This window comes from Capra hircus, chromosome 11, assembly GCF_001704415.2.
Source record: "Capra hircus breed San Clemente chromosome 11, ASM170441v1, whole genome shotgun sequence".
NCBI lineage: Eukaryota > Metazoa > Chordata > Mammalia > Artiodactyla > Bovidae > Capra > Capra hircus.
Genome location: NC_030818.1, coordinates 59,533,890 through 59,560,956, shown reverse-complemented (window position 1 = coordinate 59,560,956; position 27,067 = coordinate 59,533,890). Strand labels below are relative to the sequence as shown.

At 43.1% G+C, this 27,067-nt stretch overlaps 2 protein-coding genes across 12 annotated transcripts in view; one reads left to right on the top strand and one right to left on the bottom strand.

Moving 5' to 3' along the window:
* Positions 1 to 4,811, top strand: part of USP34 (ubiquitin specific peptidase 34) — a 229,438-nt gene extending 224,627 nt beyond the window's left edge. Inside the window, exons 77-80 of one of the 4 annotated variants that reach the window (XM_018055392.1) lie at positions 1,934 to 2,074; positions 2,183 to 2,326; positions 3,232 to 3,391; positions 3,559 to 4,811. In XM_018055392.1, coding sequence (XP_017910881.1) covers positions 1,934 to 2,074; positions 2,183 to 2,326; positions 3,232 to 3,391; positions 3,559 to 4,166 — 1,053 coding nt within the window. In that variant the 3' untranslated portion in view covers positions 4,167 to 4,811. Of the gene's footprint in view, positions 1 to 1,933; positions 2,075 to 2,182; positions 2,327 to 3,231; positions 3,392 to 3,558 lie in introns of those variants that run through there. The other 3 variants (XM_018055394.1, XM_018055393.1, XR_001918813.1) reach the window with 3 other exon arrangements.
* Positions 5,319 to 26,099, bottom strand: AHSA2 (AHA1, activator of heat shock 90kDa protein ATPase homolog 2 (yeast)). 8 transcript variants are annotated; one of them, XM_018055395.1, is made up of 9 exons: positions 25,885 to 26,099; positions 24,423 to 24,613; positions 10,671 to 10,756; positions 8,838 to 8,952; positions 7,697 to 7,785; positions 6,853 to 6,969; positions 6,383 to 6,484; positions 5,773 to 5,824; positions 5,319 to 5,627 (listed from the first exon to the last, which is right to left on the bottom strand). In XM_018055395.1, the coding sequence occupies exons 1-9, from the start codon at positions 25,962 to 25,964 to the stop codon at positions 5,455 to 5,457; spliced, it is 1,005 nt and encodes a 334-aa protein (XP_017910884.1). In that variant the 5' UTR covers positions 25,965 to 26,099; the 3' UTR covers positions 5,319 to 5,454. The 8 variants fall into 8 exon arrangements, with proteins under 8 accessions (XP_017910884.1, XP_017910885.1, XP_017910888.1 ...); XM_018055396.1 differs by having other exon boundaries at positions 6,853 to 6,963; XM_018055399.1 differs by lacking the exon at positions 25,885 to 26,099 and adding an exon at positions 23,658 to 23,761 and having other exon boundaries at positions 24,423 to 24,502.

Sequence of the window (27,067 nt, the reverse complement as noted above, 5' to 3'; positions counted from 1 at the left end):
TTCTTATCAGCAATCTCATTGAGAACAGGAAACACTGTACCCTTCCTATCTTAAGTCTAAGAGCCAACCCCTTAATGTGGGCACCTAAATAATGCTTGTTAAATTGTGGAGGAAGAATGGTGGGGAAAGAGGAAGAAATCAGATTGATTCTAAGGTTTGGCTCATCCTTGGATCAGGCATAAAGGACCCTACTCTTTAGACTCTGAAAAAACTTCCCGTTTCTTGCCTGAGTGCATTGCCTATTTGCAGAGGATGATGTGAGTTGATCAATTCCTTTGGCATGGACTTTTACCCACATTTAGCACCCAGAATACTTTGAGTCTGGTCCAGCCTCTTGTCCAGGCTGTATGCTGTATGCTCTCCTAATGGATACATGTCACATGGTACTGTAATAGTTGATTCTCTGCCTCCCTGTCCCAAACTGTGAATTTCACAAGTACAAAGACTACCTGAGTCATCCGTATTCGTAAAGAAATGTCATTTTGTTTTCTATACTAGGAATCTTTGATAGGCTACTCATATGTCATAGTACATAGTGTAAACACAGAAAACAACTTGCTGGTTGACTTCTGACCTGAGTGGTTTATTCAGTAAATTGGAACAGATACCTGCACCCGCCCCCCCCCCCCCCCCCCCAAACTCTGCCACTTGCTGCTTTTTCCATTCTTCTTGATTTCGGTGGTTGCTCGCTTTGGTTTCTGTGTTCTGCCACTGCCTGTCGCTTCCCTTCTGCTTTATCTGCTGCTGCACTGCACTACTCTCTTAGCTTTTTTCACACAGAATTCATCACCCTCCCCCCCAACTTCCCTTAAAACAAAGTCAAACCACCTCAAGCTTCCAAAGCCCCTAGCAGCCCCATAGAAAAAGCCATCTGTACTGTGCAAGAATCATAGGCAGAGACTATTACTTCTGGTAGAGTAAGACAGATTTTCCTGACACCAAGGATCTGAAAACCTGGGTGCCAGTTGTACTTGACTCCTAATTTCTTGGGTTGACTTTAAACAGTTTACTTACAAGTATATGCATGTACAGTATTATCTAAACTTTGTCCTATTTTTTAAAAATAATCTTTTTCTTCCATGTAAATGATCTATTAAAACACACATATAAATAATCTAGGGAATATACTTAAAGACATACTACTTGTGTTTAAGAGCCATGACCATTTGAAAACAGGAAAACCAAATTTTAGTACAATTTCTATATTTTGGGACCCACTGATTTCTGTGTGAGACAATTAGGAAAAGAGGTTTGCTGTTTATCATTGCAATATTTATGAAGGTGTGGGGGAAAGGGATTTACCAAACAAATTACTATTGTTAGGATGTTATGTAGTGCAAGTTTTAACTCATTTTAGGGAATAAAATTCTTAATCTTTTCTCTGTGGGTGGTTTGGTTATCTCTTTTCCCCTGAAAACATCATCCCATTTGTCTTATTTTTCCAGTCCTTATTAACCCTTGCTAGATAATAAGGCTGCGTTTCTTTTAAAATGTATTTGTTCAGTTTTGCCTTTCAGACTTTTTACAAGTCTCTTCTTAACACTTACCCATTTAAGTTATTGAGAGTATAGTTGTAACGAAGAGTTGAGTAGATTGAAGTATTGGGCTGGCCAAAAATTTTGTTCTGGTTTTTCTATAACATCTTACACGAAAACCTGAATGAACATTTTGACCAACCCAGTAAAAGTGGCTTTTCTGGGAATTCCCCTGGTGGTCTAGTGGTTAGGACACTGTACTTTCACTGCCGAGGGCCCAGCTTCAATCCCTGATTTGGGAACTAGGATCCCACAAGCCACATGGCATGGCCAAAGAGAAGTGGTTTTTCCAATAGGATGTTAAGTGACTTTGGATGTATATCTATCATAAGCAGTGTATTTAAGACTTGCACTTACTTCAGTGCTCAACCAATCAGTGCTTTTTTCCCCCACTTTAGTCTGCTATGTCAAAAAACTGCATCAAGCTTTTGTGTGAAGATCCCGTTTTTGCAGAATATATAAAATGCATCTTAATGGATGAAAGAACTTTCCTGAACAACAACATTGTCTACACATTCATGACACATTTTCTTCTAAAGGTATGTCACAAATTGGAAAACCAGCTTGTTACTTCCAGTTAGTTAAAGGTTGTGTTTTCATTGTGTTGGTCTTTTGGAGATTTTTTTTTTGGTAATCATCTCTTTCAGGTTCAAGGTCAAGTGTTTTCTGAAGCTAACTGTGCCAATTTGATCAGCACCCTTATTACAAACTTGATAAATCAGTATCAGAACCTGCAGTCTGATTTCACCAACAGAGTTGAAATTTCCAAAGCAAGTGCTGCTTTAAATGGGGTAAGAACTATACAAGGCAGTAGTCATGTACTTTCAAACTTTCCTTATTACATCAATTCTAAATCTGGCCTTAGTATATACGTAATTTTAACTTATTCAAACTCTAGAAGTCACATATGATGAAAAACTAACCAAATGAAGATGTGTTCCCTCGGCCTTTTATGTATGTAGCATACTTTGTCACCTTAAGACATGAGCCAATGTCATAAAATGCTAAGCGCAATAAAACCACTAAGAGGAGACATTCCCTTTACTTGCTCAAACTTTTTAAAATGTTACTTGTGATGTTCCTGTTAGTGCCTGTGACTCATAAGGAGCTGAAAATCAAGTTAGTAGTCTGCCTATAAAGCCAGTTAAAGCTGGGCAATTGCTTGCTTGTATAGCCTTCCATGAAAGCCGTGTTGTAGAAAAATGAAACACCCACCAGCATGTGCAGGCACATGCCCAGCAACTGCCTCCTAAGTAATAAAATGCTTAGAGGCCAGGGTGGATTATGACACTACATGAAGATGACCTGTGGTACCTACCAGAAATCAAGTATCTTTGAAAACTGACTCCTAGATTAATGAGGCCTAAATTGTTCATGGGTCATTCAGGATTTCCTTTTAAAATTCCTATATAAGTTTTATTACTGATTTTTTTTTCTCCCATTTTCAGAAAACACTGTTTAAGTCTTCAGTCAAGTGGTATGGTGCAAAGAACAATGGTATTAGTGACTTGGAACAAATGAAATATAAAGACAGTAGTATCATAACACTGGCTTTCTAGTTTTAGCATCCTTCTAAAAGTACCAGAGGAACCAGGATGGATTCCTGGAAGAGTAATAAACATGTGCATTTAAACTACTAACAGTTGTGTCAAAATGTTTGCTTCGGAATTTAAAATGTTTGTTTGGATTTTTGCAGGACTTACGGGCACTTGCTTTGCTCCTGTCGGTACATACTCCCAAACAATTAAACCCGGCTCTAATTCCAACTCTGCAAGAGCTTTTAAGCAAATGCAGGACTTGTCTGCAGCAGAGAAACTCACTCCAAGAGCAAGAAGCCAAAGAAAGAAAAACTAAAGGTTAGCTTTGCAGACTAATAAAATATTGACTTTAGGGCAAATACACTCTCCACTACTCATTTTATAGTAGTTGTGTGAGCCTCCTGCACATAAATGCTAAAAAATGCAAACACCCCCAAAATGATCTTAATGACTCTTCAGAGAGATTTCCATGTTCGTTTTCACAGATGATGAAGGGGCAACTCCTGTTAAAAGGCGGCGCGTTAGCAGCGATGAGGAGCACGCTGTCGAGAGCTGCATCAGTGACATGAAGACAGAAACCAGGGAGGTCCTGACCCCAACGAGCACTTCAGACAATGAGACGAGAGACTCCTCAATCATCGACCCAGGCACCGAGCAAGATCCTCCTTCCCCTGAAAATAGTTCTGTTAAAGAATACCGAATGGAAGTTCCATCTTCGTTTTCAGAAGACACATCAAATATCAGGTCACAGCATGCAGAAGAACAGTCCGACAATGGTAGGTTTGAAGACTGTAAGGAATTGAAAGACCTCCACTGTTCCAAGGATTCTAACCTTGCTGAGGAAGAATCCGAGTTCCCTTCTACTTCTCTCTCTGCAGTTCTGTCTGACTTAGCTGACTTGAGAAGCTGTGACGGTCAAGCTTTGCCCTCCCAGGACCCTGAGGTGGCTTTATCACTCAGCTGTGGCCATTCCAGAGGACTCTTTAGTCACATGCAGCAGCACGACATTCTAGATACCCTGTGTAGGACCATTGAATCTACAATCCATGTGGTCACGAGGATATCTGGCAAAGGAAACCAAGCTGCTTCTTGACATTAGATGTAGCATGTCTACTTTTAAGGTCACCCCTCCCCCCACCCGATGCTGTTTGTATAAGTTTCGCCTATTTCTGTTCTCGTGCTTCAGTTCGTCCAGTGCTCTCTGCTTGAATGGCAAGATAGATTTATAGGCTTAATTCTTGGCCAGGCAGAAACTTCAGATGAAAAAATTTGCATCTTCAGTATACTTTCTAAAGGGCAATCAGATAATGAATATGTTTTACGTAATTAAGAGTTCACTGTAGTGGCTTTCATTTAATATGGCTGTCTGGGAGGCACAGGGTTCTCTGGCCCTGTACAATGTAATTTAAACTTACAGCATTTTTACTGTGTATAATATGGTGTCCTCTGTGCCAGTTTTGTACCTTATAATAGAGGCAGATTGCCTCCAATCGCTGTGGTTCTTATTATCAAAATTAAGTTTACTTGTATACGGAACAACCACAAGAAATTTGATTCTGTAAAGAATCCTCTTTAGCTGTGGCCTGGCAGTATATAAATGGTGCTTTATTTAACAGAATACCTGTGGAGGAAATAAAGCACACTTGATGTAAAAATGATTGTTTTATTTTTATTGACATGACTGATTGCTATTCTATGCACTTAATTAAACTGATTGTGATGACTTTTTAATTGTTTACATACCTTGCTTCAGTCTTCTCAGATGAAAGTAATGAGAAAACTGTGAATCGGGAGATGTACTTGTCCACTGTATTCTACTTCATGAGAAGTATAGTGGCAGGCCAAAAAGTACCTTTTTCCATAGACTTTTCAGTCCTCGCCACTCCAAAGTGCACAACTGCTGCGGGGAGAAGCATAACAATACAGCCCGCTCGCTCTCACATCAACATGCTTCTGAATGCAACATGCCACTGGTTCACGACCTAAGAGCTACACACCTTAAAAACCCTGAAGTAAAATAAAGGAAGTACCAACATGCCATTTGTCTCTTCCTGAATTAAAAATTACAGCTAAAAGTAGGCCCGCTAAGACAAGCTTTAGCTTGGGACACTTCAACTATCCATACTCAGAGACGCAATCTGTTCCCGGAGGAGCATCTATGGATGGTAACGTTAACAGTCTGATTTCACATTGCTTGCTTTTAGCTCAGTGCAGAGTCTAGTCATAGTAAATAAAGATTCAAACAGTGCTTTCAGTTCTGTATTAGTCTGTGGATTTCATCTAGTATAAATTATTTTTTTTAAAGGAATACTAGAGGAGGAGGTAAACATGATACTTTCTGCTTACAAAAAGTAATGCCCTTATAAAATCTTCAAACTAAGTCAACCATTTAGGGTGGTCAGCTGCAGTAAACCTTTTATTTCTTCAAAATGCTGCTTCTGCCAACAAAATTTCATGTTCTCTTCTTCACAGATAGGAACTCCTTCACAGTCCAATTGTAATTCCGTTTGCTCTAGTGTAGGCACAAAATTCAGTGCAACTACTGCATAGTGTTCTGGAAGAAAAAAAGGAAAGTTCATTACAAAAAGGAAAGTTTATTACTGTACTGAATTTATCCATATAGTACCACTATTTGCTTTTCATAGTAGGGGGTAGAATACTTGAAGTGTTTTTGGACTTAAAAGGTGCTAATAACATACCTTCTGGCCAGTTCCTACATCTCCATTTCATGACGATCTTTTTATTTGTTAACTGAAAACAAAGGGGAAATTCCACTGAAAACATCTTTTAAAACTTTGTACAATACTACAACAAAGAAAAACACCAAATCCTTTCATGAGCCCCTATGGGAGAAATATGAGAACTAATCAATGGACATACACCCTCAACTTGGTTTATACGCCAGCACCATTGAGGACTGACTGTCCCTAGTGCCAAAATGTAACAGCAGTCACACCAGACAGAAGTGTGGTAGCCAGTACAGAGCTGCTGTCAGCAGGAAGGCAGGTGACATTTGGCAACACACATACTAGTGGCAGAGACCAGAAACTTCTAGACCCAAGAGTTGGGAGGAATTGTACTTGCGTCTTCTAAAAGTCATAAATAGTGGCACAACTGCTGTGAAACTAAGGCTTTATCTTTATTATTATTTAGTAAATACAAATTTTTTATTTGCCGTATAACCAACTTTATAAAGCGCTCAAGTTTCTGTGAGCTCAGATAAAAACCGAAGCACTTTTAAAAACAGCATGAATAAAGCATTTTAACTCAAGAGTCTAGCTTACTTTCCTTTAACCTAAGATTACTTACCAGTTCTGTATATTCACCAGTGATGTTTCCATCAAACATTTGGAATTTCCCTCCCTTTTCAGCTTCTAATACAGCGGAAGATTTAGAAAATTTTTGCACCAACTAACCAAGCAAAACATACACAATAGACGTGTTATTCTGTGCTTATCATGTTTTCAACCTATATGTATAACATAACATTTACTGTGGTTTTTAATTGTGAATACACAGCTTTTAATTACAGCCTCAGTAGATTGTTCCAAATCTCGATGCTGATAAACTCCCCCACCCCGGCTCCCAAACATCCATCTTTTCTGCCCTCAAATCCTTAGGACAGCTTACCCGTCCTCGAGCTACCCTAAAGATTACTAGATCCCTTCAATCAGAAAAACATAAGTCATGTAGGAAACGAAAACCCAGCTTCAGTTCTTAGTGGCATATTCTCTCCCAATGTCAGCATTTCTGATTCCAGATACTGAGATGTTACTTACATCTTTCACAGTGAAGATTCTGTACAGCTGCTCAATAGCTGTGTCAAAGAGTTCCGTCATGTGCAGAGCCACAGTGGGAATCCTTACACCCAGTGCCACTGGAGAGGAGGCCTGAATCTCAAACGAAAAGGTTCCAAAGCATAATTAGCATGACTAGAGATTTTAGAAACTCAGTAAAATATCACAATGTCCCAAACACTATCCTTCCACTAAAAAGCCTTTTTAAGCACCGCCAATTCTAGTCTTTATTTTGGAAACAGAGCCGCTTTGCTCTGTTCCACTCCCAGAGTAGGGCTTCATAGCCCAAATCCTACTTGGATATGTAACTATGGCCTAGGGGGGCAAAAAGATAAGCAGGTGAAGGACACAGCACTTAAGGCCAAAAGGTGTCAAACTCCCCATCATTACAGTCCAAGAACAAGATCTAAAACCTCCCAATCCTCCGAAAGTGGAGAGATTCTCCTTCCATTGTGGTGTGTGAACTTCAGAGTCACCTTTGTGACTTTGTAGTGTAATGATTACAAAACAGCACTGTCCTGAACTAAATTCAATATTTAACAAAAAGGCTAGTTTATACAGTCCCTTCCATCAAGGAATGAAAGTCTCATTTCATCATTTCCCCCCAAAATGGCAGAAGATGCAAGGGTGGATTAACTGGCCCTCCTCAGTATCTTGTATAGTCAGTCCTCCATCATCACAGGCTCTTGAAGCTTTGAAGCCTTCGAGCCTGGTGAGCTACAGCCCATGGGGTCGCACAGAGTAGGACAGGACTGAGCTTGCATGCATGCACACACTAAGCACTTCCTTTTCCCCCTCCCTGCATATCGTCCACCAGAGGCCACACCTGCAAGGCATTCTCACTCAGTTTCCTTTTAATCGTCAGTTCCTGGACTGCCATAGCTTTGGTTGGTAAGATCATTCCCATTGTAAATTCTATAAAGGAAACATGAGAGATGACTTTAATAAAGCACCTTTTAATAAAGCACAAATAGGCAGAAAACTGAAAACAATATATAATATAAACACATTTATAGAAAGAATTCCTACAGCATTTTGAGAATTTCAAGACCATTCTGTATCTTTATATATAAAACTAATCATTAACATGAGTTCCACAGCAACACATGCCTTTTATCCTTTTCTTTTTACTGAATGCCTCACTTTTATCTAGTTCTTGACAGAAAATAGCATTGTCAAATGCTGTTTTCCAAAAGGCTCCATTTTATACACTTAACTACTAATAGCTTTATGACTGTCACTCACTATCAAAACCAGACACTTGGCTCACTGCTTCATCAGCACCACCTCACAAAGCTTGGTCTCCATTCAAGCCTGTGGCAGCAGCCTGTGTGATCTCGTGAGAAAAGTAAACCCCAAACCCATCTATGCCAACACTGAGATACTCAGCACAGTCCAAGGACGAGGTGCAGACATACAAGCCCTGCTGGCTGTTTTACCTGGCAGGGAGCTTCTCTAATTCAGCAAAGAAGACAATAACCTCAGTTCCACTCAGTGCAGGGATTATCTGAGTAAGTTTCCAACTACACCTATAATACCTATAGTCACTTTCATTCACTCATTCAACAAAGATTTATTAAGCATCTACTATATACATCAGGCATTGTGCTAGACGTTGGAGATACAGCAGTACTAAACAGGACAGTCCTTCCATGCCCTCATGGAGCTTATAGTCTAGCAAGGAAGACAGACAGACATAATTATAAAAACAACTGATTAAATAATTATCATTCTAGAAACTAAACAATTCTGTAGGCAGAATGGTTCATGCTGTATAAAATACTGATAAGCACTAATTATGGTCTAATTCATGACTAGATCTCAACCTCCAGACTACAATTTATTGTGCAGCATGAAGAGCTGATCTCTGGAACCTGGGACATTGGCCTAACCTGGGAATCCAGTGCAGACCATTATTTGGGTAAATGGAAAAGGGACCCTCTAGTTCACAAGGATGCCTTCTTTACCCGTCTTAAGTGCCTTCAGGTAATCTCCAAGGGCTTCCCTGACCTTGGCGGTGCCTGCAGTTTTCATAAGATCCTTCAGAATATCCCCATCTCCTTTCTTTTTACTCACGTTCACCTACAAATCAGAAAAATACAAACCGAAGAAAAATCTGGTTTGACGTATTCTTACAATACTGGGACAAACAAGGGAACTGTGATGGCAAGGGAAGGGAAAGAACTGATGGGAGAGAGAGACGTGACAGGCTTTTCCATATAGTTTGAGAAGATGTAAGAGTTTTTTAATCAAGTGTCTACTGAAACTGGTGGCCAAAACTTGAAGGGACTTCTGAGAATGTGAACCCCTGATCTGCACACATTTTAATGTGTGTGTGTATCATACTGGTGATACAGTCCATGGCGTTCAGAGCCTAGAAACGTGCTGTTCAATACGGCAGCCGCTTGGTCACGTGGCTTCTGAGCACCCACTGAGATGGGTTCAAAGTGCAAAATCACACACATAAACCAGCCTTTAACGACTTAGCACCAAAGGAATTCAAAATAATCTCATGAATAACCCTGATACTAATTACATGTTAAAATGATATTTTTATATTTTGGGTAAAATAAAAAGTATTAAAACTAATTTTATCTGTTTCTTTTAAATATTTCTAAAACGGCTGCTAGAAAATTTTAAGTTCTTTATGTGGCTTACATTATGTGTCTATTGAACAGTGCTTGTCTAAGAGTCCCAAATTCAGTTAATTAGGAAAATCAGGTTCCCACATATCCTGGTCTTGGGCTACACTTTTTGTTTTTTTTGGCAAGGAGGAGAGTTGGGAAAGAGAGGAAGAGGGGGAGGAAAAGAGGGAGGGCCAGGACAGGAGGGGAGAGGGAAATGTCAAAACGCTGCTCTGGGGGTGCCGCTGGTATTCTCAGAAGAGGTATTGGTTTGAAACTCCCTTCATGTCCCTGCGATTCGCTTGAGGTGGGCTTGCTCCCGGGGCCCAGTTCTACATTAGAGTTTGTTCTGCAGTACTACCAAGGGCTGAATCGAAAAGACCAATTTAACATCCTGCCAAAATACTTCTGAGCTGATGGATGTGGACAGAGCAAAGTGAAGTCACAGGCCCTGAGTGCACTGACCACACATGTGAAGCTACCACTTTTAGGGCAGTTCATAGCCTTTAAGAAAGGCAACTCCTGGTAGTTCGGTGTAACTTGCTGTCCTGAAGGCCTTCACACTAAATATGTTCACAAATCCTAAAAGACCCTGTCAGACTGTCATCTGGAAATACAGCTATCATACAAAAGGTTTCACCCCACAACCAAGCTTTTAGCTTACAAGTGGACACTGACCGCAAACCAAGCATGGGAGTTACACAGGCTCGCTCTCCCCCAATGATAAGAGCCAGTCAAAACCAACACATACTAACTTACGTCCAAAAATATATGATACAACCAAGGGATATCATGGCGAAAAGCCAAGAATTTGCACTATTAAAGGGAAAGAGTAAAGACCGGAGGAGGAGATACAAAATCCCATTCACCAAGCTGTGCACAATACCTGAGCACTTCCCAGAACACATACAGTTGCATGCACCTGATGACACCTTTGAAAGGTGATGAGGCGGCCGTGGAGGGTGCAGTCCATGGCTTCCCGGGCATGCACTTCCCACCACATCACTGCCCACACCTCACCCCACCTCCCCACAGCGCAGCCTCCTTCTCAGCAAACAAGCCCTTCACCACTCACCAGAACTACCACACAGGCACAGGTTTTCAACTGCCCAATATGTAGAGCAGAAACTTGATTTAAAAGCAAAGCAAAGAGAGAAATTCCATCAGACGCCTCACCTCAGTGTCATCTACTTCATTCTCTTCAGACAGGCTGGGTATTTCAATCAACCCCTTGTGCTTCGCACCAGATTCTCTCATGATACCTAAAATGAGCGAAATGTCTTCAATTACAAAGTAACAACTCGTTTATGTAAACCTGCCCTGCCTAACTGAACAGCCCACCCTCCTCACAGGGCGCAGCCTTCCCCCACAAGCGCCCATCGCATGCATGTCCAAACCAACTCTGCTCTCCTGGCCCACAACAGAGGTTCAGTTCCTAAGAAAGCTGGGCGGGGGTGGGCAATTAAAATGCAGACAAGGGAACTTCCTGGTGCTTCCACTGCAGGGGGCAAGGGTTTGATCCCTGGTCAGGGAACTAAGATCCCATGGGCCGCATGGCAGCGCCGGAAAATAAAGAACAGTGCTATTATTAGACTTTTTTTTAACTGCACATGAAATCAGGGTCCACATGGAAGCATGAGAGTGAAGTAAGTAGGTCTGTTAACTGGTGTTTCTTTTTTCATTCCCCAATATTCTTTAACAAGTCAAAGCATGATAAAGGGCTATCCTGAAGGAAAGGCACAGGGAGGCAAAAAGGGACACTGAGTTCTGATCACAGAAAGAGGGAGAGGGAGGGAGGTGGGGGAGTCGGCGTGGATTCCCCGCGCAGCTAATGTCCCTCAACACCGGGTGCTGACTTCAGCGACGTCAAGATGGTGACAGGTCATTCCCAGCTTCAGCACCCCTCACGAGAGCAGCAACTAGCGACTGCGCAGGGACAGGCCCCACTGCGAGAATCCCAAACCCAGGGGTGAGGCTGAGGCACACTTCTGGACCCGAGACAGAAGAGGGCTGCAGCAGAAGGTGTGAGGAGCGGTGACACTCTGACCAAACCCCGAGGCCAGCACAGAGCCCCACCTGCCGGAGCCAGTGTGAGGAAGCCTGCCCGCGACAAGGTCATGAGGAAGGAAGCTGACATACGCAAGGCGTGCTCAGACTTCAGGGGCCCCTCTGGAAATTCCTAAGCATGTACCCCAACAAAAATCTGCCGGCTTTTGTGCTCTGCTTTTCCACTCTTCTGACATTTTCTGGAAAAAGTCAATTCAGGGCTTTAGTCTTCTGCATTTGAAAGAGTGTTTCAATCCAAAAACCCCTCTGATGGCTTTCTAGCCTGCCTGCAGGACTCGTACAGCCGCGGGTGTGATTGATTGAGGCCTCCTGACCGCAGGAGGCACAGGAAGCTTAAAACATCCTAGGAATGTAGGAGCTTCCGAGGAGGCAAAATCTTCAGAATAAGACTGATTAAAAGTTTCATTTTTTGGGTCAATGCTTGCTGCCAAATTTTCATATCCTTTATTTTTAGATATAGTTGGTATATAGAAAAACAAGTAGTAGACCTGGTATTAGCAACATTAGATCTTTGAGTTAAGTACCTTTGTTATAACCCACTGCACCTTTGTTCTATAGAGATGTAACTTTAATGCTTTAAGGAGATGCAGATTAAAGAAAAACACTTCAGGGGAAACAAAATTAACATTCATTAAGGAAGAGAGCCAAAAAGTGTTAACAAGCCTCTTGGCCAAAAGATAATGTAAATCACCTGAGACCTTTTGTATACAAAATGATATACGGAAAGAATCTGGGTTGCGAATGCTACATAATTTTGTGTTATCCATTGATCTCCATGTTTTATCAAAAGTATAAAAGGCCTTCTGAACAATAAAGGATCGGACCAGTTTCTCGAACTAGTCTCTCGGCCTGGTTTCTTGGGACTCTGGCTCCCCCCGTGTCTCTCTCTCTCTCTTCTTCTCTCCCCTTCCCTCTCTCTGCTCTTTACTTTAACTTCAGGCTGAATCTCCACCTGGGGCGCGGAGGCTCGCCAGGTCTACTTACTTGCCCCGGCCGTTAAGACCCGCACGAAAGGGAGCTTAAGGCGAGGCACCCTTAGATATTCAAGCGGGCGCCGGTGGCCCAACGTAGATGGTGCAAATTCCTTGTCTGGAATTGTATTGGCCTTCCGCGTAAACCAAGCTATTCAGCCCTCCTCCTCCACTTAATCTTCTTACTACACTATAGTTTCTTAATCTAATCTTACATTAATAAACAAACAAGTCTTTCCACGCCAACGCCGTCCACCCTTCGAATTCCCTGGATCCACCGGGGCTGGACCCCGGCACCCACCCCCACTGCAGTTTCCCAGCAGCAAAGAGGGCAGGCTCCCCGGCATTGTTGGATGCTTCCTCGGAGGCCAACTGGGGTCTCAACATGTGGAAGCCACAGGGACTCAGGCTTTCAGCAGCCAATGCTCATACCTGGATGGACCGTGTTCCTGCTTGAGGCAGTACACGAGCAGAGCTCAGCTGGCAATTCTGCTTGATGTGGGTCCCCGTGTGACAGGTCAAGGCCAGCGGGGGAGTCTCACAAAGGTGGGGAAGCAAATTCACAGCTCCACTCAACTGCTGAGTACGGCTTCCAAGCCTGACCATCCAGGAAGTCGGACCAGAGAACCCGGGCAGCCCTGGAGCCCACCCACACAGCCTCCTGGGGCAGGGAGCCACAGCAGCAGTCTTGCCCGACTGCAGAGTATAGCCTCCAGCCCTGCGTAGCCAGGGAGCCCGAACAGTGACCCCAAGTGGCCTTGGAGTGGAGCCTACAGCCCTGCCAAATTGCTTAATACAGCTTGGGGCCTTGTCCAGACAAGAAGCTCAGCAGCGACCCTACCCCACAGAGAACAGCCTCTAGCCCCTCAACTGCAGGAAACAGGTGGAAGCCTCTCTTGACCAGAGAGCCCAGCCAGCAACTTTGTTCGAAAGCGGAGCATACCCAGCAGCCTATGGATGGTGAAGCCAACCCTGCAGCCCTGCCCAACTTCAAGGCACAATCTGTATCTCCATCTGATCACAGAACACAATGGAGGTTAAGGTCCTACCAAGAACTCTGCCTGCAGTTTTGCCTGAACAGAGTCCAGCCAGGAGCACCACCTGTCAGGGAGCAGAGCCTGAGACCCCCACTCAACCAGGAGTGACGCAGAACCCAGCTCAGAACCCTGCCCAACCATGGCATCCAACCAGTGGCACCACCCTGCCAAGGAACACAGCCAGTGACTCTGCCTGACCGCAGGTAACTGCAGAGCACAGCTAACGCCCCATGTAACCATGGAGCACAGCCAGCAACCCTGCCTGGTCAAGGAGCCCACTGAGCAGCCCTGCCTGAATATGGAGTCAGTTGACTCACCCAACCATAAAGGCCAGCCATTGGTAACCCCTACCCCGACCTCAGAGCACACTCAACTGGAGACCCTGGCAGCAAGTCTTCCCCACACATGGACATGACGAGCTGACACACCCAATAACCCAAGCTGAAAGGTGGTGGATTTTCCCTGCCAAAGCAAACCTGTAAAACATGGAAGAGACCAATTAATTCCTCACCCAGGCAGCTACTAGTGCAAGGAAACAAGGTTCAAGAAGAAAATCGGGCAAACATGAGACCACCAAAAGAACCTCATAAAGCTCCATAACTGACCCTAAATAGATGGAGATGCATGAACTATGTAATCTGGAATTCAGAATAAATCTCTTAAAGAATTCAGCGAACTATAAGAACACACAGACGACTCAACGGAATTAGGAAAACAATGCAAGAACAAAACAGGTTCAAAAAAGAAACAGTGTTAAAAAAGGAAAAAAGCCCACAAACTGTTGGAGCAAAAGAATAGGATGACTCTACTGAAGATCAGAGGGCTTCCACAGCTAACTGGACCTAGTAGAAGGAAACAATGAATACTTATACTAGAAGATGGGTTATTCAAAACTGCCCAGTCAAAGGAACAAAAAGAAAAAGAGTGAAAAAAGAATGGAAGACTCACCTGATACCATCAAATGAAACAAGATGTTCATTATGGAAGTTCCGGAGGGAAGAGAGAAAGAAAGGGCCAGAAAGTCTATTGAAAATAATAATGGTTGAAAACTTTCCAAACCTGGGAAGAGAAATGCACATCCAGGTTCATAACGCCCAACGGTCCCCCAAGTAGGCTGAACTTAAAAAAAAATAAAAAAGGCTACATCAAGACACATAAGAGTTGAACTGTCAGAAGTCAAAAACAAAAAATTCTAAAAGCAGAAGAAAAGTGACTCCTCACAAACAAGGGAGCTTCCATAAGGCTACAGGTGGATTTCACAGCAGGAACTTGACAGGCCAGCAGTGGGATGATATACTCAAAATACTGAAAGAAACAGTATGTCAACCAATACTACACCCAGAAAAGCTGCCTTTCAGAAGTAAGAGAGAGACAAAGATATTCCCAAACAAAGAAAAGCTGATGGGGATTCAATGTCATTAAATCTGCCTTACAAGAGATGCTAAAGAACATTCATCAAGCTGAAATAAAAGGATGCAGTTAGCATGATAAAAACGTATGAATGTGTAAAGCTCATTGGTAATGGTAGATATATAGTCAAAATCAGATGATCTAAAATTGCAATGATAATATGTAGTTTTCTTATAAGTCTGCATTAAAAGTTGAAAAACAAATGTACTTAAATAACCGTAACTATGAGAATTTAAAGTAACTATAACTATGGAAACTTCTACAATGTAAAAATATGTAAACTGTAACATCAACAAACTAAAATGTGAGAAGTAAAGAAGTATAAATTTCTGTATGCTATCAAAATTAAGTTATCAGTTTAAATTGGATGTTATATTTTATATACACCTCAGGTTAACCACAAAGGAAAAACCACAAAAGATTATGGTAAGACTCAAAGCATATCACCTCAAAAAAGAATCAAAGGACTATGGAGCTAGAAAGAGAGGTGTAAGTCCTTACCAATCAATAGTTACTAAACATAAACAGATTAAATTCCTCAATCAAAAGGCACAGAATGGCTGAATGGATTAAAAAATCAAGATCCAACAACAAGACAGTATCTCACAATAGACAGTCTCTCTACAAGACTCACTTTACCTTTAAGGATACACATAAACCAAGAGCAGAGGGATGGAGAAAGAAATGTCAAGCAAATGTTAACCAAAGAAAGTAGGAGTAGCTATACTTATATTAGACAAATAGACTTTCAGCTAAAATGATCAAAAGAAAGAAGGTCATCATATAAAGCTAAAGGTGTCAATTCGTCAATGATATGACAAGTATATTTGAGCATCTAATAGCACCTGAGTAAAGCGATCACTAACAACTTCTAAGGGGAAATAAGCAGCAGCGCAATAATAGCTGGGGACATTAATGCTCTGCTCTCAACAACGGCTATGTAGCATCCAGACAGAACACCAGTTGGGCAATACCAGATCTGAACACTACAGACCAAACGCACCTGACCAACATTCTCAACAGCCCATCGAACAGCAACAGGACATGCATTTTTCTCAAGCACTCACAGAACATTTTCTACAATAAATCACAGGTTAGGCCACAAAACCAGTCTGAACAATTTTTTTAAGATAAATTATAACAAATGTCATTTCCAATAAAAATGATATGAAACTAGAAAATTCACAAGTACATGCAAATTAAAATACTCCTGAACAACTAATGGCTTAAAGAAATCAAAGGCAAAATTTTAACATATCTTGGTACAAATTAAAATGGCAACACAAACACTTATAAGATGTATCAAAAGCAGTTCTAAGAGGGAAGTTGGAAGCTGTAAACTCATACAACAAGAAATAATCTCATATAAAGAGCCTAACTTTACACATCATGGAACTAGAAAAAGAAAAAAGTAAGCCCAAAGTCAGCAGAAGAAAATAAATAACAAGCAATCTACAGATTCAATGCAATGCCTGGTAAAATTCCAACTACATTTTTTCACAGAAATAGAACAAAAAAATCCTAAAATTTGTATGGAACTACAAAGAGCCAAAGCAAATAGCCTAAGCAACCTTGAGAAACAGCAAAGCTAATGGCATCACACTTCTTGATTTCAAACTGTATTATAAAGATATAGTAATCAAAACAGTATAGCACTGTCATAAAAACAGGCACATAGATCAACAGAACTATAACAGAGAACAGAATAGATAGAAAAAAGAGCCCCAAATAAGTCCATGCTTATGTGGTCAATAAGCTAAGACAAAGGAATCAAGAAAATACAGTAAGGAAAGGACTGTCTCCTCAACGAATGTTGAGAAAACAGGCATCTATAAACAAGACAATGATACTGGACCACTATCTTATACCACACACACACACAAATTAATAAAAGTGAACGAAAGACTTGAAACCAAAAAAAAAGTCCTAGAAGAAAACACAGATGATAAGCTCCTGGACACTGGTCTTGGCGATGATTTTTGGACTTAACACCAAAAGCAAAAATAAACAAGGAGGATTAACTAAAAAGCTTCTGCACAGCAAAGTAAATAAAGTAAACCTACTGAATGGGAGAAAATATTTGCAAATCGTGTAACTGATAAGGGATTAATATCCAAAGAACTTGTAAGACTCAATAACAAAAAACAATCTCGTTAGAAAATCTGAAGAGACATTTTTCCAAAGACGACATACATACAAATTCCTCTGGGACAACATTAAATGCACCAATATTCATACTATGCTGGGGTCCCAGAAGGAGAACAGAGAGAGAAAGGACCTGATAAAATATTTGAAGAGGTAACAGCTGAAAACTTCCCAAACATGGGAAAGGAAATAGTCAAGTCCAGGAAGCACAGAGAGTCCCAGGCAGGATAAAACCGGAGAAAGACACTGAGACACATAATAATCAAACTGACAAAAATTAAAGACAAAGATAAAATATTAAAAGCAACAAGGGAAAAATGACAAAAAATATACAAGAGAACTCCTGATTTCTCAACAGAAACTTTACAAGCCAGAAGGGAACAGCATGATATATTTAAGTTGATAAAAAGGAGGAGCTTACAACCAAAAATGCGCTACCCAACAAGACTCTCATTCCACTTTGATAGAGAAATCAAAAGCTTTAAGACAGGTAAAAGTTCAGAGAATTCTGCATTACCAAACCAGCTTTACAACAAATGTTAAAGGAACTTCTCTATGCAGGAAACCCAAGAAAAGGAAAAGACCTACAGAAAATAGAAAATGAAAGAAAGAAAGAAAGAAAGTGAAGTCTCTCAGTCATGTATGACTCTTTGCGACCCCATGGAGTATAGCCTACTAGGCTGCTTCATCCATGGAATTTTCCAGGCAAGAGTACTAGAGTCGGTTGCCACTGCCTTCTCCAGGGGAGCTTTCCAACCCAGGGATTGAACCCTGGTCTCCTGCACTGCAGGCAGACACTTTACCATCTGAGTCACCAGAGAAGCCCCAACCCAAAACAATTAAGAAAATGGTAATAGGATCATGAAAGTGAAAGTGAAGTCGTTCAGTTGTGTCTGACTCTTTGTGACCCGATGGACAGTAGCCTGCACCAGGCTCCTCCGTTCATGGGATTTTCTAGGCAAGAGTAGGATCATACATATCTATAATTACCTTAAATATAAATAAATTAAATGCACCAACCTAAAGACACAGACTGGGTGGATGAAAACATGTGCACTTATCTCGCTTAGCACATCATCCTGCTTGACTATGTAATTATTTTATACTATTAGGTTAATCATGTTCCCATTATGGCTTGCAATTATAATGATCTTTTATATTTTGTCTGATTGATTTTGGCCACTGATTGTGAAAACTGATAAACACTTTTACTACTGTGATTTATTATTTATTTTCACTTTTCCTATTTCATATTCAGTGTTCCCATTCCATTCAGTTTGTTTTACAATTTCTCCATCTCTTTTGCTATCTTGCTCAAGCCTTTATCAAGCACAGTAAAAAACTTCTGTACACCTATATATAAATATGTATATATTTTAGAAAACTTAGAAGAATTTTTGCCTAACTAAAAAATTTATGACACTTTGATTCCACTTGTTTGACTTAGTAGGAACAGAATGCTAGATTTCTAATTAAAAACGATAGCTATGCAACAAGCAACGAAGGTTTACTGTATAGCATGTGGAACTATAGTCAGTAACATATAATAACCTATAATGGAAAATAATTTCAAAAATAATGTATGTGTATTTATGTATAAATGAATCACCTTGCTATGCACCTGAAACGCTGTAAGTCAATTATACATCAACAAAATACACATGTTAAGAAACCTGGGAAGACACGGAAGCAACCTAAGTGTCCACCAACAGATGCACGGATACAGAAAATGTAGTGTATACACACAATGGAATATTATTTAGCTATAAAAGAGAAAAAAATTTGCCATTTGCAGCAATCTGGATGGAACTTGAAGGCATTAAGTAAAATAAGCAAAAGAAAAATAAATACTATTTGATCTCACTTATATGTGGAATCTAAAAGAAAGCAAAAAAGTCGTAGATACAGAGAACAGATCAGTGATTGCAAGAAATAGGGAGTGGCAGAATGGGTAAAATGCGTGAGTGTGGTCAAAAGTACAAATTTCCAGTTACAAAAAATAAGTCATAGAGATGAGATACACAGTATGGTACTCTAATAAGTCTATTTTACATATCTGAAAGGCAAATCCTAAAAATTCTCGTAAGAAAAAAGAAAAACTTGGAACTGTATGGTGATAAATATTAACTAGACTTATTGTGGTCACCATTTCTTGATGTGTACAAATACAAACATATATATACTCATTATAACCCACATGAATATAATATTATTTGTCAATTATATCTCAATAAAAAACGGAATAAAGATTAGAACAGAAATAAATGAAACAGAACAAGAAAACAATGGAAAAGACTAATAAAGAGCTGGTTCTTTGAAAAGACAAAAATCTTGACAAAACTTTAGCTACACTAACCAAGGGGAGAAAAAGAGGACTCAAAATTAAAAATGAAAGATGAGACATTACAACTGACACCACACAAATACAAAGGACAATGAGACCACTGTTAACAATCAAATGCGGTAAAACTGGACAATCTAGAAGAAATGGGTAAATTCCTGGAAATATATTTCATACCAAGCCTGGACCATTCAGGACTAGAAAGTCTGAACAGACCAATTACAATTAAGAAAACTAAATCAGTAATCAAAAAGAACTCCTGACAAAGTAAAGTCCAGGACCAGATGATTTCAATGGAGAATTCTACCAAATATTTAAACAGCTAACATCAATCCTTTTCAAACTCTTCCCAAAAACTCAAGAGTGGAAACACTCCCAGACTCATTTTAAGAGGCTGGTATTACCAGGATACCAAAGCCAGTTAAGGATGCTACAAGAAAAAATTATAGACAAATATCCCTCATAAATAGGGATGCAAAAATTCTCAACAAAATACTGGCAAATTGAATTCAACAGCACATTAAAAGGATCATATACTATGATCAAATGGGATTAATCCCTGGAATGCAAGGATGGTTTAATGCCCAAGCCAAATCATGCATCACATTAACACAATGAATAATAAAGATCATATGATCATCTCAATCCAAGCAGAAAAAGCTTTTGAGAAAATTCAATGTCCTCTGATAATAAGAACTACCAATAAACTGGGTATAACAGAAACATGGAGAAGGCGATGGCACCCCACTCCAGCACTCTTGCCTGGAAAATCCCATGGATGGAGGAGCCTGGTGGGCCGCAGTCCATGGGGTCGCTGAGAGTCAGGCACGACTGAGCGACTTCACTTTCACTTTTCACTTTCATAACAAGTGTTGATGAGAATGTGAAGAGAGACCCCTATGCACTACTGGTGGGAAAATAAACTGGTGCAGTCAACTATGGGAAACAGTAGAGGTTCCTCAAAAAATTAAAAATAGAATTACCATATGATGTAGCAATTCCATTTCTGGATATATAGCCAAAGAAAATGGAATCACTGTCTCAAAGAGGTGTCTTCACCGCAATGTACAAAACAGCATTATTTATGGAAGTCAAAACATGGAAACCTAAGTGTCCGTCTATGGATGAACGGATAAAGAAAACATGACATGTTTACACAATAGAATATTATTCAGCCACAAAAATGAAGGGAAATCTTGCCATTTGTGACAACATGGATGGACCTTGAGGGCATTATGCTAAGTGAAATAAGAGAAAACCAAACACTGTGTGACCTCGTTTATATGCGTAATCTAGACAAACCAAACTCAGAAACAGAGCAGACTGGGGTTTGCAAGGTCGGGGGTAAGGGCGGTGAAGGTGGTCAAAAGATACAAAGTGTACAAACTTCAGCTCACTTGATGAGTAAGCTCTGAGGAAGGTTTAATGTACAGCGTGCTGAGCAGCAGTTTTATTCACTTGAAAACTGCTACGAGAGCAGATCTTAAAGTTTCTCAACATACGCAGAAAGAAGACTACAACTCTATGGGGTGATGGATGTTTTAACTAACCTTACTGTAGAAGCATTTTGCAATATATGCGTACAGTAAATCATCACACTGTATACTTTTCACTCATACAATGTTATAAATCAACTACATCTCAATAAAGCTGAAAAAAGCTAAATTTAACTAAAATTTAATAAAAAAAAAAAAAGCAAGACCAGAGTACTGCCTCCTCCCTAATGGGTCCCACTAGCCACCTCCAGGACTCACTACTAGGAAAGAAAGCACATAGGGTCAGGGAAGCACTGGTGTGCCTGCCCTCCGGCTCCTGCCAGGGACTTATCCTGCAAAGGAGCTGGTTGTTGCTTTGAGCTAAGGGAGATGGAAGAGATACAAGATCAAAAGCTTCCTTGGGGTTCTCAGAGCCCTGTCCTGGGGAGCTGGAATGTATAAGGAACCAGGCCCTGCAAGAGCCAGCAAGAGCCACTGAGGGAGCAACTGATAAGCAACCTCCAGCCAGAATATTCCAAGGCAGGAGTGGGGGGCTGTTTCTGATGCTCATTAAGAGGGTGGCTCAGACGGTAAAGCATCTGTCTGCAATGCAGGAGACCCAGGTTCGATTCCTGGGTTGGCAAGATCCCCTGGAGAAGGAAATGGCAGCCCACTCTAGCATTCTTGCCTGGAAAAATCCCATGGACAGCAGAGCCTGGTAGGCTACTGTCCATGGGGTCGCAAAGAGTCGGACATGACTGAGAGACTTCACTTCACTTCAAACGATGAACTGTGGAAAATTCTGAAAGCAGACCACCTGACCTGCCTCTTGAGAAACCTATATGCAGGTCAGGAAGCAACAGTTAGAACTGGACATGGAACAACAGACTGGTTCCAAAGAGGAAAAGGAGTACATCAAGGCTGTATATTGTCACCCTGCTTTTTTAACTTATACGCAGAGTACATCATGAGAAACGCTGGGCTGGAGGAAGCACAAGCTGGAATCAAGACTGCCAGGAGAAATATCAATAATCTCACATAAGCAGATGACACCACCTTATGGCAGAAAGTGAAGAGGAACTAAAAAGCCTCTTGATGAAAGTGAAAGAGGAGAGTGAAAAAGTTGGCTTAAACCTCAATATTCAGAAAACTAAGATCATGGCATCTGGTCCCATCACTTCATGGGAAATAGATGGGAAAACAGTGTCAAACTTTATTTTTCTGGGCTCCAAAATCACTGCAGATGGTTATTGCAGCCATGAATTTAAAAGACACTTGCTCCTTGGAAAAAAAGCTATGACCAACCTAGATAGCATATTCAAAAGCAGAGACATTACTTTACCAGCAAAGGTCCATCTAGTCAAAGCAATGGTTTTCCAGTAGTCACGTATGGATGTGAGAGTTGAACCATAAAGAAAGTTGAGCACTGATGAATTGATGCTTTTGAATTGTGGTGTTGGAGAAGACTCTTGAGAGTCCCTTGGACTGCAAGGAGATCCAACCAGTCCATCCTAAAGAAGGTCAGTCCTGGGTGTTCATTGGAAGGACTGAAGCTGAAACTCCAGTACTTTGGCCACCTCATGAGAAGAGTTGACTCACTGGAAAAGACTCTGATGCTGGGAGGGATTGGGGGCAGGAGAAGAAGGGGACGACAGAGAATGAGATGGCTGGATGGCATCACTGACTCAATGGACCTGAGTCTGAGTGAACTCTGGGAGTTGGTGATGGACAGGAAGGCCTGGCTTGCTGTGATTCATGGGGTCGCAAAGAGTTGGACACGACTGAGCAACTGAACTGAACTGAACTACCTCCTGGGCTCTGGCCTGGCTTAAGTCAGCAAGATAGTCACTAGGACAGAGGCCCAAGGCCACTAACTGGACAGCTCTCAAGAATGGAGATGACTCGAGCTGAGGCCCAAACTTTAACACGGCACAATCCTCCAGAACCAAATCTTACCCTTGCTCCTCGCTTTTTCAACAAGGATTTACTGAATACAGGCTGTCTACCCAGCAAGGAGCTAGGCACCATGGGAGAAATGCATTCATTCAACAAATACACAACCTTTCAGGCAGTAATCTGTAAACAAAACTAATCAGTCCCTGACCCAAAGACCCAAAGAGTGAAAACAACCAAAATGTCTATCAGCTGATGAATATATAATCAAAATGTGCTACATCTATACAACAGAACATCAGTCAACCATGAAAAGGAATGAAATGTGCTATAGGACAGATGAACCTTGAAATGATTATGCCAAATAAAAGCAAGTCACAAAAGACCAAAAACTGTGTGATAACATTCATAAGAAATGTCCAGAATAGGCAAATCTGTGGAGACAGAACATAGATCAGTGGTTGCTAAGGACTGGGCGAGTGACAGGTAAATATTTTTGTGGGAGAGATGAAAATGTTCTATAACTGACTGTAGTGATGGCTGCACATTCTGTGAATATACTGAAAACCAGGGAATTGTACACAATAAGGTGTGGTATGTGATTATATCTCAATAAAGATGTTATTTTTAAAAATCTCTGCCCCAGTGAATGGGGAGAAAAGGGGGATCCAGAACAACAATCATATAACTGCATGTAGTGTGCCAAGTATAAGCGCTTTCAGGAGAAACAAAGCAGAGAAGGGAAATAGTACAAGAAAAGGATCTGACATTTTTATAGAATGGAGACAGGTGACATTTTTATAGAATGTACTCAGGATGCAAACCTGAAGGAGCCGAAGCAGCCAGCATGCAACAGTCCAGGGGGAGAGTGGTCCAGGCAGCAGCTCCAGGAAATACTGCTCACAAGTGCCTGGCTGACTGAGTCCTGCTGAGAACAACCAACCAATTCAATGGACATGAGTTTGAGCAAATGAGATGGTGAAGGACAGGGAAGCCTGGCTTGTTGCAGTTCATGGGGCTGCAAAGAGCTGGACATGACTGAGTGACTGAACAAGAAGCAGCTCCAAATGCTGGGAGAGAGGGAAGCCCATGGCAGGCGGGGCAAGAACTCCGCATGTAGTAAGGGTGTCTGCAACTGCAAACACCAATTTAGGGGCCCAAGCAGGAGTTCTAAAAATATCTGTTGGACTTCTCTGGTGGTCCAGAGAATAAGAATCCTCCTGCCAAGGAAGGGGACACAGGTTCAATCCCTGGTACAGTAAGAATCCACATGCCAGCTGAACCACTAAGCCAGTGAACCGCGACTACTAAGCCCACGTGCTGCAATCGCTGAAACCCATGTGGCTAAGGTCTGTGCTAGGCAAAAAGAGCAGCCATCGTAATGAGAAGCCCGAGCAACACAATGGAGAGTAACCGGCTCGCAGCAACTAAAAAAAGCGCACGCACAGGAACAAAGACTCAGTGCAACCCAAAATAAAAATATCTGCTGAATGAATGAGTCAACCGTATCTGCTGAATGAATAATGAGTCAACCAACTCTGCTCCACCAACATTGCACTCTACCCTACCAGTGCCTGGAGGCCCGTTACCTTTCCAGCCCAGCTTGATGTTCCACTCATAGAAGAAAATCAGCTTTCCTTTGCGGCTGCTGCAGGAAGCCTCGCCTTCCACCTGCTTCAGCTCACTGATCTCGCAGCGGCCAGCCTCATTCTCCACAGTGATACCCACCAGGAGTTCACGAAGCCTCCCCTTGGACCAGCTGGTGGCATCCCGCTCTGTCCTGCCAGGACCAGAAGAAGGGCAGAGCCATGAATGGACGCTCTTGCTGGTATCCACACGCCCATCCCTGGCTCAGTCCAGATCTGCCCAATTCCTCTCAACCATGTGAGACCTGCCACCCACAAACTTACAAGCACACTTCTCAGACCAGTTTTCTACCAAACATCTTCTAATTCTCATCAGTGATTTAAGATATGCTGGGAGGCATGGCTTATTTGGGAGAAAGGAGGTCTAGAAATTTCACCTGTTGGAAATGGAGGGGCAAAGCCTGGGCCACATGAAAAAGTAATTATAACTGAGACAATTTTTATCGTTATAAGACAAATTATTAAGTGTTTTCACATGTATATTATCTCACACAATCTTCCCAAATGTTTCCAATTTAGGGGAATGAAAATAAGCTGAGAGAAGTCTATTAAGTGTTCATGGAGGCAAGGCTGGGAAAGAAGAGGTCAGCCCTTCCCACCCCCAGGCCAGGACGTCCCCTCCCCACCAGAACCCCTCCACAGCCCCGGGAAAGGCTGCCCTCACAGGCTAAAGCCTTGCTCTGCCCTGGACCTGCCTCAGCATCACCTTGATGGTCCCGAGGTAGCACAGCCCTTAGCCTTCAGAGGAAAGGAGCATAGAACATCACTTCCTGAAAGCTCAGGCGGAAGGGGGAGGGAGGCAAAAATTGGCCCATACTCTAGATGAGATTGAAGAAGGATGAGTAACTAGTTCCAACTTCTAGAAGGCAGGCGCACTACAGACCCATCAAGTTAGATGTGGAGTTCAGATCCAAATTTCTGTTTTCCTGTTCTTTCCACTACAGACGTAAAACACACACACAAACTTTTCAGCTTCATTTTAATTTCCCCCAAGACTTCAAGGGGCTGGGGCGGAGGGCCACGGGAGGGTAGCTCCTGAGGTCACACAGACTGCCAAAGCTGAAGAGGTTAAGTCAGGAATGACTGCTGCTCCTGGGGCCCAACCCAACTTTCAAACAGCAAAGTCAAGTCCCAGAGCCAGTGAGGGTAAGACCCCAGGTCTCCAGGCTCCAAGGGCTCCCCAAGCCCCGACGCTGAAGACAAGCATCTGCACCTGTGCAGCCCCACAACCCTCCCCGCTCCTCCCGCCCGGGGCCCGCCGCGGCCAGGGGAGCGCCCCGAGACCCGCGGCCGCCCTCCACCCGGGAGCCGGGCGCTCGCCGAGGGGCCCTCCCGTCCCTCCCGGCGGCTTGCGAGCGAGGAGGCCCGCCCGGAAGCCGCGGCCCCGGCCCCCGCCCGACCGCACCAGTGCCAGTTGTTCACGTTGGTCCCGTCCTCCCGCTCCTCCACGATCCAGCGCGGGTCCCCCTGTCCCCACTTGGCCATGGCAGCGTGGCGGCGCGGCCTCGGCGGAGAACAAGGAACGGCCGCGGCGGCGGGGCGGCTCCGTCGCCGACGTTTCCGGCCGGCGAACCCAGGAGCAGAGCGTTCGCGGGGCCCAGAAAGTGCCAGAAATCCCCGCCCCCTGCGCCAGCCTGCCCCGCCCGCCCCGCTGCGGAGCGCCCGGGGAGAGCGAGCCGGGCCGAGCCGAGGGGCGGGGGCGCGCGGAGGGGCCCGAGGGGCGGCGGGCGGCGGGCGTCTGGGCCCAGGAGGCCGGCGCGCGGGAGGGGGCCGGGCCGAAGGTGGATGCGGCCGGCGAGGGGAGAGGCCACGGCCTGGGCGACCCGGGTGCGGGGCGGCGGCTGCGGTTGGGGGAGAGGTCCGAGCCGCGGCGCTGCGGAGAGGCGCCCCTGGAGGCCAGGACTCGGCCCTGGAGGCCGGGTGGGGTCTGCGGAGGCTCTGGGGCCTGCCGCGGGACTTGCGAGTGCAGTGGCTGGGAAGGGGGAACCTCCGCCGCCTCCGGAAGGCCGGACGCCTCTCCCCGACTCACTGTTATTACCGCAGTGTTGGCAGACGGGGCGCTGAGTAAGGGGCGCCTGAGCGCAGCACCCGGGTGCAGGCGGGAACCGCCCGCGCTGACGGCCTTCGGTCCTCCCGGGGTCATTGCCCGAGCGCTTGGTTTGCTGCGCGACCGACTTGCCGAGGTCGGAGCGCGCCGCCTTTACAGCACAGCTCTGTAGTGTGGAAAGTTCTCAGGAGTTGGTGCCCTTTGGCTCTCCCCTGGACGCCACCTCTCACGCCTTTCCAACACCTGTCCAAGTAGCACGGGCCACCAAGGTCCCAGTTACTTCGGGAATGTTTACATTTTATTCATGTAATGATCATTTGGAGATGACAAAAGGAGATTGCAAGAGTGTATTATTGCAGCTTGATGCAACTGTACAGAAATTAATGATTCCTGTAACGAATTTCTACCTTCCAGCAAAAACTTTGCGTCAACTGGAAAATGTTCCCGACAGGTCTGAGGATGTTTAGTTAGAAGGCAGAACACGTATGAACGTTGGAAGTCTGCAGGTACTTCTGTGTTCTGCTCCACTGTGATGACCTGC

Bases quoted from the DNA above. Each gene is read 5' to 3' on its own strand.
- AHSA2 (XM_018055395.1), bottom strand. From the start codon at position 25,964: ATGGCCAAGTGGGGACAGGGGGACCCGCGCTGGATCGTGGAGGAGCGG. The intron at 10,757-24,422 runs GTAACGGGCCTC...CGCTCATTTTAG, and splicing joins CATCAAGCTGGGCTGGAAAG to GTATCATGAGAGAATCTGGT. The intron at 5,628-5,772 runs GTATGTTATTAG...TTTTTCTTCCAG, and splicing joins ATGTAGGAACTGGCCAGAAG to AACACTATGCAGTAGTTGCA.